General features: G+C 41.4%; 1 protein-coding gene across 3 annotated transcripts in view; it reads left to right on the top strand.

Annotated features, from left to right (window-relative positions):
- Window positions 1–15,113, top strand: part of LOC110501448 (mitogen-activated protein kinase kinase kinase 20) — a 48,025-nt gene that overhangs the window by 15,989 nt on the left and 16,923 nt on the right. For all 3 annotated transcript variants that reach the window (XM_090215605.1, XM_021579019.3, XM_021579020.3), the window contains 3 exons: window positions 3,977–4,063; window positions 4,467–4,541; window positions 7,369–7,475. In XM_090215605.1, the coding sequence (XP_090071731.1) occupies window positions 3,977–4,063; window positions 4,467–4,541; window positions 7,369–7,475 (269 nt within the window). The remainder of the gene's footprint in view (window positions 1–3,976; window positions 4,064–4,466; window positions 4,542–7,368; window positions 7,476–15,113) is intronic.

The following is a 15,113-nucleotide window of genomic DNA, read 5'->3' as shown; positions in this document are numbered from 1 at the left end:
GCTGAAAGGTGAATTTGTGTCCCAGTGTCTGATAGAAAGCAGACTGAACCAGATTTTCCTCTAGGATTTTGCCTGTTCTTTTAGCTGTATTCCGTTTGTTTTTATCACAACAAAACTCAGTAGTCCTTGCCGATGACAAGCATACCCATAACATGACGCGGGCACCACTATGCTTAAGAATATGGAGAGTGGTACTCAGTGATATAGTGTAGACATTTAAGGGGATTGTTGCAAACAGGATGCATGTTTTGGAATATTTTTATTCTGTACAGGCTTCCTTCTTTTCACTCTGTCATTTAGGTTAGTATTGTGGAGTAACTACAATGTTGTTGATCCATCCTCAGTTTTCTCATATCACAACCATTAGATTCTGTAATAGTCTTAATATCACCATTGGCCTCATAGTGCAATCCATGAACAGTGTCATTCCTCTCCGGCAACTGAGTTAGGAAGGACGCCTGTAACTTTGTAGTGACTGGGTGTACTGATACACCATCCAAAGCCTAATGAATAATTTCACCATGCTCAAAGGGATATTCAGCGTCTGATATCGGTGCCCTTCTTTGTGAGGCATTGAAAAACCTCCCTGGTCTTAGTGGTGGAATCTGTGCTTGAAATTCACTACTCGATTAAGAGACCTTATGTGTGGGGTACAGAGATGATGTAGTCATTAAAAAATCATGTTAAACCCTTTTATTAAACATGGAATGAGTCCATGAACTTATTATAAGATTTGTTAAGCACATTTTTACCCCTTAGATTATTTAGGCTTGCCACACAACAAAGGGGTTGAATACTTAGTGGCTCAAGATATTTCAGCTTTACATTTTTTATTAATTTCTAAAATTCCAAATAAAAATCCAGTTTGATATTATGGGGTGTTGTGTGTAGATCAGTGACACAAAATCTCAAATTAATACATTCTAAATTCAGGCTGTAACACAGCAAAATGTGGAAAAAGTAAAGGGGTGTGAATAAATCAAATCAAATGTATTTATATAGCCCTTCGTACATCAGCTGATATATCAAAGTGCTGCACAGAAACCCAGCCTAAAACCCCAAACAGCAAGCAATGCAGGTGTAGAAGCACGGTGACTAGGTAAAAACAATAGTGGTCCTAAAACAGAACCTTGGTGAACCCCGAAATTTACAGTTGATTTGCCAGAGGACAAACCATTCACAGAGACAAATTGATATCTTTCCGACAGATAAGATCTAAACCAAGCCAGAACTTGTCCGTGTAGACCAATTTGGGTTTCCAATCTCTCCAAAAGAATGTGGTGATCGATGGTATCAAAAGCAGCACTAAGGTCTAGGAGCACGAGGACAGATGCAGAGCCTCGGTCTGACGTCATTAAAAGGTCATTTACCACCTTCACAAGTGCAGTCTCAGTGCTATGATGGGGTCTAAAACCAGACTGAAGCATTTCGTATATATTGTTTGCCTTCAGGAAGGCAGTGAGTTGCTGCGCAACAGATTTTTCAAATATTTTAGAGAGGAATGGAAGATTCGATATAGGCCGATAGTTTTTTATATTTTCTGGGTCCAGGTTTGGCTTTTTCAAGAGAGGCTTTATTACTGTGAGTTTGGTACACATCCGGTGGATAGAGAGCCATTTATTATGATCAACATAGGAGGGCCAAGCACAGGAAGCAGCTCTTTCAGTAGTTTAGTTGGAATAGGGTCCAGTATGCAGCTTGAAGGTTTAGAGGCCATGATTATTTTCATAATTGTGTCAAGAGATAAAGTAATAAAACACTTGAGTGTCTCCCTTGATCCTAGGTCCTGGCAGAGTTGTGCAGACTCAGGACAACTGAGCTTTGGAGGAATACGCAGATTTAAAGAGGAGTCCGTAATTTGCTTTCTAATGATCATGATCTTTTCCTCAAAGAAGTTCATGAATTTATTACTGCTGAAGTGAAATCCACCCTCTCTTGGGGAATGCTGCTTTTTAGTTAGCTTTGCGACAGTATCAAAAATAAATTTCGGATTGTTCTTGTTTTCCTCAATTAAGTTGGAAAAATAGGATGATCGAGCAGCAGTGGGGGCTCTTCGGTACTGCAAAGTACTGTCTTTCCAGTTAATCGGAAGACTTCCAGTTTGGTATGGCGCAATTTCCGTTCCAATTTTCTGTATACTAGGGAGCAAGTTTCTTATGACAAATGTTTTTAGTTTTTAGGGGTGCAACTGCATCTAGGGTATTGCGCAAGGTTAAATTGAGTTCCTCAGTTAGGTGATTGTTGTCCTCTGACGTCCTTGGGTAGGCAGAGGTAGTCTGGAAGATCATCAAGGAATCTTTGGTTTGTCTGAGAATTTATAGCACGACTTTTGATGCTCCTTGGTTGGCGTCTGAGCAGATTATTTGTTGCGATTGCAAACGTAATAAAATGGTGGTCTGATAGTCCAGGGTTATGAGAAAAAAGATTAAGATGAACAACATTTATTCCATGGGACAAAACTAAGTCCAGAGTATGACTGGCAGTGAGTAGGTCCAGAGACATGTTGGACAAAACCCACTGAGTCGATGATGGCTCCGAAAGCCTTTTGGAGTGGGTCTGTGGACTTTTCCATGTGAATATTAAAGTCACCAAAAATTAGAATATTATCTGCTATGACTACAAGGTCCGATAGGAATTCAGGGAACTCAGTGAGGAACGCTGTATATGGCCCAGGAGGCCTGTAAACAGTAGCTATAAAAAGTGATTGGGTAGGCTGCATAGATTTCATGACAAGAAGCTCAAAAGACGAAAACGTCGGGGTTTTTTTGTAAATTGAAATTTGCTATCGTAAATGTTAGCAACACCTCTGCCTTTGCGGGAGGAACGGGGATATGGTCACTAGTGTAACCAGGAGGTGAGGCCTCATTTAACACAGTAAATTCATCAGGCTTAAGCCATGTTTCAGTCAGGCCAATCACATCAAGATTATGATCAGTGATTCGTTCATTGACTATAACTGCCTTTGAAGTGAGGGATCTAACATTAAGTAGCCCTATTTTGAGATGTGAGGGATCATGATCTCTTTCAATAATGGCAGGAATGGATGAAGTCTTTATTCTAGTGAGATTGCTAAGGTTTGCCCAACCTAGGTCGAGGCACAGACATGGTCTCAATGGGGATAGCTGAGCTGACTACACTGACTGTGCTATTGGCAGACTCCACTAAGTAGGCAGGCTGGCTAACAGCCTGCTCCCTGGCCGGCACCCTATTTCATTGTGGAGCTAGGGGAGTTAGAGCCCTGTCTATGTTCGTAGATAAGATGAGAGCACCCCTCCAGCTAGGATGGAGTCTGTCACTCCTCAACAGGCCAGGCTTGGTCCTGTTTTTGGGTGAGTCCCAGAAAGAGGGCCAATTATCTACAAATTCTATATTTTGGGAGGGATAGAAAACAGTTTTCAACCAGCGATTGAGTTGTGAGACTCTGCTGTAGAGCTCATCACTCCCCAGAATACTTTCTGAAGGCACTGTATCTGCCAGCCTGTGTATATGACTGCTTGGCCACATTCCTGCGTGGTGACGGAGAAGGTGTGAAGTGTGGAGTGACAGAGCATATGAGGCGCGTTCTGTGTCACCCAGCCAGCCAAGGGCTTGACTCCTGAGTGTCATAAACAGTCAGTGTACAAACAGAGCCGGACCTGGGTTCAGGCCAGGAAAGCGTCTGGGTCAACACTCTGTTCTATCACAATCACCTGGCTTTCACTTACACGAGGGTTTACTTACATAGTGAACAATGATATTTACTCGTCTTATAAATGATGTGATGTGTATAATAAAATGAGTCATGTGTATCAATTAGCATTTTCAAACAAGCACTCCATTTCATATCATGCAAGGTTTCCGTTCTCCTAATATGGTATCTGATATGTGAAGTCTGTATTGTGTCTCAGTTCAGTGGAAGACCCTGAGCAGACCATGCAGTCTGTGGGTTAGATGCGTTATGCTCATTGACTGACCACGACGTCTCTCCCTGTGTCAGGTTCTGTGGGAGATGCTCACCCGGGAGATTCCCTTTAAAGGCCTGGAGGGATTACAAGTCGCCTGGCTGGTGGTGGAGAAGAGTGAGGTAATGTACAGCTACGCTTGTTTTGTCCCTTTTACTCATTATGCAGTTAGGAACAGCTGCTGCTTCCTTTATCTATGCTATTAGATTTTGTGAAGAGACACATACCTGACAGTCTTTCGTAATGAGCTAGTGCATCTGTACAGGATTCATGTCAGTCATCACAAACCAGCATAGCTAGTAGGGAGATCGTCATATGGGCCGAAGCCAATTGATCCCAATCGTGCACTGTCCGCATTCACAGTCTCCAGTCACATGAGTCATCAGTGTATTTGACCGGCCTCCTGACATGAATGCTCTACCAATATCCCGACCTCAGAACTGAAAGCTGAAACTACTGCAATCCTTTCAGGGAAACGGGAACAGTGTGTGTGTGTGTGACTGTGATCCTGTCTGTCTGTTCCAGAGATTAACCATTCCCAGTAGCTGCCCAACTAGTTTCGCTGAGCTGATGAGGAAGTGCTGGGTGACTGAGCCAAAGGTACGACATCCTCACACACACCAACATCCTCACACACACCAACATCCTCACACACACAGATCCTTTTAAATGACACACACTACCGTTCAAAGGTTTGGGGTCACTTGGAAATGTCCTTGTTTTTTAAATAAAAGCACATTTTTTGTCCATTAAAATAACACCAAATTGATCAGAAATACAGTGTAGACATTGTTAATTTGTAAATGACTATTGTAGCTGGAAAGGGCAGATATTCTATGGAATATCTACATAGGCGTACAGAGGCCCATTATCAGCAACCATCACTCCTGTGTTCCAATGGCACGTTATGTTAGCTAATCCAGGTTTATCATTTTAAAAGGCTAATTGATCATTAGAAAACCCTTTTGCAATTATGTTAGCACAGCTGAAAAACTGTTGTTCTGATTAAAGAAGCAATAAAACTGGCCTTCTTTAGACTAGTTGAGTATCTGGAGCATCAGCATTTGTTGGTTTGATTACAGGCTCAAAATGTCCAGAAACAAATAACTTTATTCTGAAACTCGTCAGTCTATTCTTATTCTGAGAAATCAAGGCTATTCCATGCGAGAAATTGCTAAGAAACTGAAGATCTCGTACAACGCTGTGTACTACTCCCTTCACAGAACAGCGAAAACTGTCTCTAACCAGAATAGAAAGAGGAGTGGGAGGCCCCAGTGCACAACTGAACAAGAGGACAAGTACATCAGAGTGTCTAGTTTTAAGAAACAAACGCCTCACAAGTCCTCAACTGGCAGCTTCAATAAATAGTACCCGCAAAAGACCCGTCTCAACATCAACAACGAAGAGGCGACTCCAAGATGCTGGCCTTCTAGGCAGAGTTCCTCTGTCCAGTGTCTGTTCTTTTGCCCATCTTAATCTTTTCTTTTTTTGGCCAGTCTGAGATATGGCTTTTTCTTTGCAACTCTGCCTAGAAGGCCAGCATCCTGGAGTCGCCTCTTCACTGTTGACGTTGAGACTGGTGCTTTGCGGGTACTTTTCTTTTAAAATGATAAACATGGATTAGCTAACACAACGTGCCATTGGAACACAGGAGTGATGGTTGCTGATAATGGGCCTCTGTATGCTGTCATGACGTTGGCCTCTTTGGGAATCCTCCTCTCCCTGCCTCCCCTTTGCCTCCTTCAACTAGGTTGCTGTGGTCAGAAAGACGTCGTAAATTCCTGAGGATCTCCTCATGGACACACAGTATAGAGAGAGTAGATTTTCATGGAGAACAAAGGAATTCCTTCCACCTCACAGAACTTGAGGTACAAACAAATTTCGTGTTCCGGAGAAAGTATAAAAGATCGGTGAAGAATCCAGCTACGAACTGGTCCGTTTGTCACAACTTGGGGAAGCTCATGGGAGACGGTGTTGTATAAGATGAATGAGTGAGTATGATACTGTTTGTATAATTGTGTAATATGATTTTGGACTGTTTAATGAAGAAAAATCAATTCCCTTTTGATTTGAACTAAATCAGAGGACCGCCCCTGAGCCCAGTTATGGTCAGACATCCTGGGACAGCCCTCTTCGGCCCTTCCGAATAAAACCCCCACTCTGGTTGCAGACCATGTTTTTCTCCATTAGGGGAGACAAAGGTTGTAGACCATTGCTGAATCTTTTAACCATACCACGTGGTTAAACTCTTAGACTATCGATACCGACAGAATAAGAACAAGTCTTTGATATTAATTACTAGTCTGCAGCTAGGAATTCGGTATCATTGAACGCGAAGAACGACAACCGCCGGAACACCCATTCTATAACGAAACGAATGAATGTCACTCTGAACTATCCCCTCTAACCGCAACCAAGAGAGAGAGGGAGAATTCTCAGCGATCAAGACGAGACACTGAGCGTAAATATATATATTGAGTGCAATTGTTCCCGAACGAGTGAGCGTTCATGTGCAAAGGATTAGCATTTAAATTGTTATAATTATCACTCTGTAGTGACTTCTTAGTCGACCCCCACTTCCCCTTTTGTCTAACAAGCCGCCATGCCGGTTTAGCCCACTAGGGCACATTCTCCTATCATTTCTTGTAACCACATTTACCTTGTTTGTTTGTTTGTTTATGCATTTCTGTGAATTACTTAGTTAGTTAATAAATCAATTATTTAAGACAATTGATGTATGGATGACTCATATTGAAGACTGGGTTTGTGCAGATAACCAACAATTTACTACGTTTGGAATGAGACTAACATGAGGTAAAGTAAATAATTAATTAATCGGAAGCCTTTTGATCAGATATGAAAATATCTGAAAGGTTATATTAGGAAATTATAACCTTGTAATCTGAATATTTTTCCTTGGTGCCCCGACTTCCTAGTAAATTACATTTACATGATTAATCAGTTGATCGCGTAATACTAATTACAGAGAATCTTTGATAAAAACTATGTCTTCAAATTAATGATAGTAAAGACACGACCACGCCTATGTAGATATTCCATTACAAATCTGCCGTTTCCAGCTACAATAGTCCTTTACAGCATTAACAATGTCTACACTGCATTTCTGATCTATTTGATGTTATTTTAATGGACAAGAAATGTGCTTTTCTTTCAAAAACAAGGACATTTCTAAGTGATCCCACATTTTTGAATGGTAGTGTAGGTAATTCTATGCTCGCGCATTACCTCCACACCCACACATATCCACTGTGCACAACAGACTCGGCACACAAGTCCGTGCTACAATGGATAATACTAAACATTCATTTTATGTCACATACGGTCAAGAGACCAGTCAAATTGTCATGAACCCTACATGTCTGCTTACAGATTATCACACTATGTTTTTGCTTTTGTTTCCATGCAGGAAAGACCCATGTTCAAACATATCCTTACAACCCTGGAGTCCATGTCCAATGACAGCAAGCTTCCTGAACAGTGCAACTCCTTCCTACACAACAAGGCTGAATGGAGGTACTGGGATCATACTGTATCAGACTGCATCCTCCTATCTCTTCTTGGCCAACACACTGCTAGAGCCTAAGGAGATGCCGGACGTGTTTCAAATGCGCCTATCTACACTGGGTGAACAAAACATTAGGAACACCTTCCTTATATTGCGTTACACTCACTTTTGTAGGGGCGTGGACTCTACAAGTTGTCGAAAGCGTTCCACAGGGATGCTGGCCCCATGTTGACTTCAATGCTTCCCACAGTTGTGTCATGTTGGCTGGATGTCCTTTGGGTGGTGGACCGTTCTTGATACACACGGGAAACTGTTGAGCGTGAAAAACCCAGCAGCATTGCAGTTCTTGACACACTCAACCTGGTGCCCCTGGAACCTGCTACCATGCCCCGTTCAAAGGCACTTCAATCTTTTGACTTGCCAATTCACCCTCTGAATGGCACACGTACACGATCCATTTAAAAATCCTCCTTTAACCCGTCTCCTCCCCTTCATCCACACTAATTGAAGTGGATTTAACAAGCGACATCAATAAGGTATCACAGCTTTCACCTGAATTCCCCTGGTCGGTCTATGTCATGGAAAGAGCAGGTGTTCCTAATGTTTTGTACACTCAGTGCTGCTTTTGTGGGCCGCTAAACGCTTGAAGGGACATTGCAGTGTGCATATAGATATTAATAATTGCACTGATAACGTAAAGGCATCAAATATCTAAAGAATCGCCCGTCTGTATATTCTTCCTCTCTATACCCATAAGGTCTATAAGATAATCAAGGTCTTTTTCAAGTCCAAGTGTTTAATTGGCCGGTATGAGCAGCTGGAGGATTAGTGATGTTCAGCACAGCCTGGGTGTCAGCTGCTACTGCTTACTCTCTCTTTGGGCTTTTCTACGCTGACAACCCTTCATAAAGTCATGTCCAAGCCTGCACCTGCAGGTGTGCTGCTCGAGAGCGAGAGTCGATAAGAGCATGTGTGATAGAAAGAGGGATGTGTTGCACGTCAAGCACGGGGGTAGCTAGCTTTCCAAGGCTGTCTGTCATCCTTGTGAAGCAACAGGAGAAGAGTGGAGTAGTGCTTCAGAGGCAAACAGGTGTTGCAGGTGCATGGCGCTATGGTTTCTCATCACCCTGGTCAGGGGGGAGTCCCTGTGCAGACAGATGCTATGTGCTGATTGGGTTGGACCGCCACAGTTTGGGTTACACACAGACAGATCTCCTGGGTACTATGTAATAGTCTGCCAGGGCCAGCAGCTGTGTATTTATCCATGCTTCTACTACGAGGTAATATGTGTCATGTCTTTGGCTAGGCCGGATTAAGTGGCATGACATGCTATTCTATAAAATCCTTTCTCTGCCATTAATATTACCTGATTGAGCTAATCATGTAAATGTAATTAACTAGAAAGTCGGGGCACCACGAACGAATGTTTATAGAGATGTTATCTTCCCGAATAAACTTTTAAAGACCTAGTAATATTTTACATCATCTGAAAGTTGGAAATTCTTTGTTATCTTCACGAACGCTGGCTAACAAGTTCAATCAGCAATACAAAATTGGGTTTAATTATTTATTTACTAAATACCTAACTAATCACACAGAATCACATATACACAGAATGAATCATACCTTGATTACAAATTACGTCATAAAGGAAAACGTCCCTAGCGGACGGAACAGATATGACAGCTGGTTACACAAAAGAAAAGGGGTCTAGGTTTGAGTGAAAGAGTGGAAAGACTTGAGGAACAAAGGGAGAAGCCATGCTATCGTAAATACAGTATCTTATGCATTCTAAATTACCGCCCATTTGGAAAAGGGAAATGCAATCAATATTTACTCTGAGCTGCGCTTCGGTAGGTTGGTGGTAGATGGAAGGCCGTGCCCAACAGAGTCCTTTGTCCTTTGAAGAATGTCTCTGCTGGTAAATTGGATACGTTGTAGTAACGTTGTTGTGTGGTAGACGGGATTCTCTGTCTGTTCTTTCCTAGCTCACGTTTGCAGCTGCTGTTGCTAACTCAATGGCTAGGAGGTATCACTTCTGTAGTGAATAACAGGTCAAAGTTCATACCATTCGCAACCAAAGGTTACGCTGAGGTTGGCTTCGTCCGTAGTTATTATCTGAACCCTTCTGACATCGGATCGTCATCCAAATGTACCCGGAACAAGAGGTTATATTTTCGTCAAGGGCTTATATAGTGGAGGGAGAAGGGTGTGTTTTCATAGTTTTATAACCCATGTCTCTTCACAGGGGCGGGCCACTGATTGAGCAGAGCCCTAACCTTATGAAAACCCAAATCTCTCATATGGGAAGCTAAAATTACATTTAATCTTTTCACCAATAATTTTATATTCAAACATTTAAATTGAACAACAATTCCATGTGAATCCGATAACTACAATGTGCAGACCTTCCTACCTGTAGAGTTTATGTCATCCTATCATTGATGAGAATGTCTCAGATGACAACCGAACTGACATCATATTCATTAAATACCAAGGCATATGTTCAACTGGTCGGATTACCAAAATATAGTTCATTTCCCCCAAACTTCTGATGTTCTCAGAATCTCTCTGTTAACCAAGGGATTTTCAAATGTCACAGCAGTTGGTTAGAGAGAAGAAAAAAGGGGGGAGAGGTATTTATGACTGTCATAAACCTACCCCCAGGCCAACGTCATGACATATGCCACTGTCCCACTGATGAAGGCTCAATGGCTATATGAGAAAGTTTGACATTAATGTGGATGCTACCATGATTACGGATAGTCCTGAATGAATCGTGAATAATGATGAGTGAGAAAGCTACAGACACACAAATATCATACCCCCAAGACATACAAACCTCTCACCATTACCAGGAGAGCTTATCATTTCGGGGGGGGGGGGGTAAATTATTTCTGTGCATCTGTAACTTTCTCACTCATCATTATTTACGATTCATTCAGGACTCTCCGTAATCATGGTAGCATCCACATTAATGTAGTAGTGTTTAGAAACATATTCTATGCTTATTTAGAATAAAAGTGACTCCAAAATAACATGACACATTATTTACCATTCATTTCTATTGGGCAAAAAAATGATCTAGAACAACCAAAACAAACAGAAAATGCATCCAACAAGTTTGTAGAGTCACAAGCTTGATGTAATCATTGCATGCTAGGAATATGGGACCAAATCCTAAACTTTTGACTACTTTAATACACATATACAGTGGCAAAAAAAAGTATGTGAACCCTTTGGAATTCTGCATAAATTGGTCATAAACCTTGATCTGATCTTCATCTACAGTTGAAGTCAGAAGTTTACATACACCTTAGCCAAATACATTTAAACTAATTTTCACAATTCCTGACATTTAATCCTAGTAAAAATTCCCTGTCTTAGGTCAGTTATGATCACCACTTTATTTTAAGAATGTGAAATGTCAGAATAATAGTAGCAAGTGATTTATTTCAGCTTTTATTTCTTTCATCACATACCCAGTGGGTCAGAAGTTTACATACACTCAATTCGTATTTGGTAGCATTGCCTTTAAATTGCTTAACTTGGGTCAAACACTTCAGGTAGCCTTCCACAAGCTTCCCACAATAAGTTGGGTGAACTTTGGCCCATTCCTCCTGATAGAGTTGGTGTAACTGAGTCAGGTTTGTAGGCCTCCGTGCTCGCACATGCTTTTTCAGTTCTGCCCAAAAGTTTTCTATAGGATTGAGGTCGGGGCTTTGTGATGGCCACTTTGTTGTTCTTAAGCCATTTTGGCACAACTTTGGAAGTATGCTTGGGGTCATTGTTCATTTTGAAGACCCATTTGCAACCAAGCTTTAACTTCCTGACTGATGTCTTGAGATGTTGCTTCAATATATCCACATAATTTTCCTTCCTCATGATGCTATCTATTTTGTGACGTGCACCAGCCTGTGACGTGCACCTCCTGCAACAAAGCACCCCTACAACATGATGCTGCCACTCCCGTGCTTCACGGTTGAGATGGTGTTCTTCGGCTTGCAAGCCTCCCCCTTTTTCCTCCAAACATAACGATGGTCATTATGGCCAAACAATTCTATTTTTGTTTCATCAGACCAGAGGACATTTCTCCAAAAAGTACCATCTTTGTCCCCATGTGCAGTTGCAAACCGTAGCCTGGCTTTTTTATGGCGGTTTTGGAGTAGTGGCTTCTTCCTTGCTGAGCCGCCTTTCAGGTTATGTCGATATAGGACTCGTTTTACTGTGGATATAGATACTTTTGTACCTGTTTCCTCCAGCATCTTCACAAGGTCCTTTGCTGTTGTTCTGGGATTGATTTGCACTTTTCGCACCAAAGTACGTTGATCTCTAGGAGACAGAACGGGTCTCCACCCTGAGCGCTATGACGGCTGTGTGGTCCCATGGTGTTTATACTTGCGTACTATTGTTTGTACAGATTAGCGTGGTACCTTCAGGCGCTTGGAAATTACTCCCAAGGATGAACAGACTAGTGGAGGTCTACAATGTTTTTTTCTGAGATCTTGTCTGATTTCTTTTGATTTTCCCATGATGTCAAGCAAAGATGCACTGAGTTTGAAGGTAGGCCTTGAAATACATCCACATACACCTCCAATTTACTCAAATGATGTCAATTAGCCTATCTGAACCTTCTAAAACCATGACATAATTTTCTGGAATTTTTCAAGCTGTTTAAAGGCAGTCAACTTTGTGTATGTAAACGTCTGACCCACTGGAATTGTGATACAGTGAATTATAATTGAAATAATCTGTCTGTAAACAATTGTTGGAAAAATTACTTGTGTCATGCACAAAGTAGATGTCCTAACCGACTTGCCAAAACTATAGTTTGTTAACAAGAAATTTGTGGAGTGGTTGAAAAACGACCTAAGTGTATGTAAACTTCTGACTTCAACTGAAAGTCACAGCAACAGACAAACACAGTCTGCTTAAACTAATAACACACAAATAATTATACAGTTTGTCTTTATTGAACACACAGTGTAAACATTCACAGTTTAGGGTGGAAAAAGTATGTGAACCCTTGGATTTAATAACTGGTTGACCCTTCTTTGGCAGCAATAACTTCAACCAAACGTTTTCTGTGGTTGCGGATCAGACCTGCACAACGGTCAGGAGGAATTTTGGATCATTCCTCTTCACAAAACTGTTTCATTTCAGCAATATTCTTAGGATGTCTGGTGTGAACCACTCTCTTGAGGTCATGCCACAGTATTTTGAATCGTTTTGGGGTCAGGACTGACTGATCCACTCCAGAAGGTGTATTTTCTTCAGTTGATGCCATTCTGTTGTTGATTTATTTCTGTGTTTTGGGTCGTTGTCCTGTTGCTCTAACCAATGGTGCGGGAAAAAAAGTGTGTGTGTGTGTGTGTGTAGGTAAGTAAAGAAATGAAACAACAGTAAAAAGGCATTTGAAAAAAGAGTAGCAAGGCTATATACAGACACCTGTTAGTCAGGCTTATTGAGGTAGTATGTACATGTAGGTATCGTTAAAGTGACTATGCATATATGATGAACAGAGAGTAGCAAAAGCGTACAAAGAGGGGTTGGCGGGTGGTGGGACACAATGCAGATAGCCCGGTTAGCCAATGTGCGGGAGCACTGGTTGGTTGGGCCATTTAGGTAGTATGTACATGAATGTATAGTTAAAGTGAGTATGCATATAAGATAAACAGAGAGTAGCAGCAGCGTAAAAGAGGGGCTGGGGGGAGGCACACAATGCAAATAGTCCAGGTAACCATTGGTTACCTGTTCAGAAGTCTTATGGCTTGGGGGTAAAAACTGTTGAGAAGCCTTTTTGTCCTATACTTGGCGCTCCAGTACCGCTTGCTATGCGGTAGTAGAGAGAACAGTCTATGACTGGGGTGGCTGGGGTCTTTGACCATTTTTAGGGCCTTCCTCTGACACCGCCTGGTGTAGAGGTCCTGGCTGGCAGGAAGCTTTGCCCCAGTGATGTACTGAGCCGTACGCACTACCCTCTGAAGTGCCTTGCGGTCGGAGGCTGAGCAATTGCCGTACCAGGCAGTGATGCAACCGGCCAGGATGCTCTCGATGTTGCAGCTGTAGAACCTTTTGAGGATCTCAGGACCCATGCCAAATCTTTTTAGTTTCCTGAGGTGGAATAGGCTTTGTCGTGCCCTCTTCACGACTGTCTTGGTGTGTTTGGACCAATCTAGTTTGTTGTTGATGTGGACACCAAGGAATTTTAAGCTCTCAACCTGCTCCACTATACTTTACAGGTGGGATGAGGTTTTGATGTTGGTGTGCTGTGCCTTTTTTTCTCCACACATAGTGTTGTGTGTTACTTCCAAACAACTCAACTTTAGTTTAATCTGTCAACAAAATATTTTGCCAGAAGCGCTGTGGAACATTCAGGTGCTCTTTTGCAAACTTCAGATGTGCAGCAATGGTTTTTTTGGACAGCAGTGGCTTCTTCCGTGGTGTCTTCCCATGAACGCCATTCTTGTTTAGTGTTTTAAGTGTTGTAGACTTGTCAACAGAGATGTTAGCATGTTCCAGAGATTTCTGTATGTCTTTAGCTGACACTCTAGGATTCTTCTTAACCTCATTGAGCATTCTGCACTGTGCTCTTGCAGTCATCATTGCAGGATGGCCACTCATAGGGAGAGTAGCAACAGTGCTGAACTTTCTCCCTTCATAGACAATTTGTCTTACCATGGACTGATGAACATCAAGGCTTTTAGAGATACTTTTGTAACCCTTTCCAGCTTTATGCAAGTCAACAATTCTTAATCTTAGGTCTTCTGAGATCTCTTTTGTTCGAGGCATGGTTCACATCAGGCAATGCTTCTTGTGAATAGCAAACTCACATTTTGTGAGTGTTTTTTATAGGGCAGGGCAGCTCTAACTAACATCTCCAATCTCGTCACATTGATTGGACTCCACACTGTGAATGTTTAACTGATGTATTCAATATAGATAAGAAAAATACAATAATTTGTGTGTTATTAGTTTAAGCACACTGTGTTTGTCTATTGTTGTGACTAAGATGAAGATCAGATCAAATGTTATGACTCATTTATGCAGAAATCCAGATAATTACAAAGGGTTCACATGCTTTTTTACTTCACTACATTCCTAAATAAAATAATGTACTTTTTACTCCATACATTTTCCCTGAAACACAAAAGTACTCGTTACGTTTTGAATGCTTAACAGGGCAGGAAAATGGTCCAATTCACACACTTATCAAGAGAACATCCCTGGTCATCCTTACTGCCCCTGATCTGGCAGACTCACTAAACATATGCTTCGTTTGTAAATGATGTCTGAGTGTTGGATAATGCCCCTGGCTATCCATAAATGTAAAAAAAAAACAAGAAAATGATGCTGTCTGGTTTGCTTAATATAAGGAATTTGAAAGGATTTATACTTTTACTTTTCTTACTTAAGTATATTTTAGCAATTACATTTACTTTTGATACTTAAGTATAATTTCAAACCAAATACTTTTAGACTTTTACTGAAGTAGTATTTTAGAGGGTGACTGTCACTTTTTTTGTCATTTTCTATTAAGGTACCTTTACTTTTACTCAAGTACAATTAGGTACTTTTCCCACCACTGCAAAAAGTGTTGTAATTTCTAAACAGTTCACCCGATATGAATGAAAATACCCTCAAAT

The sequence above is a fragment of the Oncorhynchus mykiss genome, chromosome 22 (genome assembly GCF_057628025.1).
Source record: "Oncorhynchus mykiss isolate SJ-2025 chromosome 22, ASM5762802v1, whole genome shotgun sequence".
Lineage (NCBI taxonomy): Eukaryota > Metazoa > Chordata > Actinopteri > Salmoniformes > Salmonidae > Oncorhynchus > Oncorhynchus mykiss.
The sequence above is the reverse complement of the archived record's forward strand: the minus strand, read 5'-3'. Positions and strand labels throughout refer to the sequence as shown.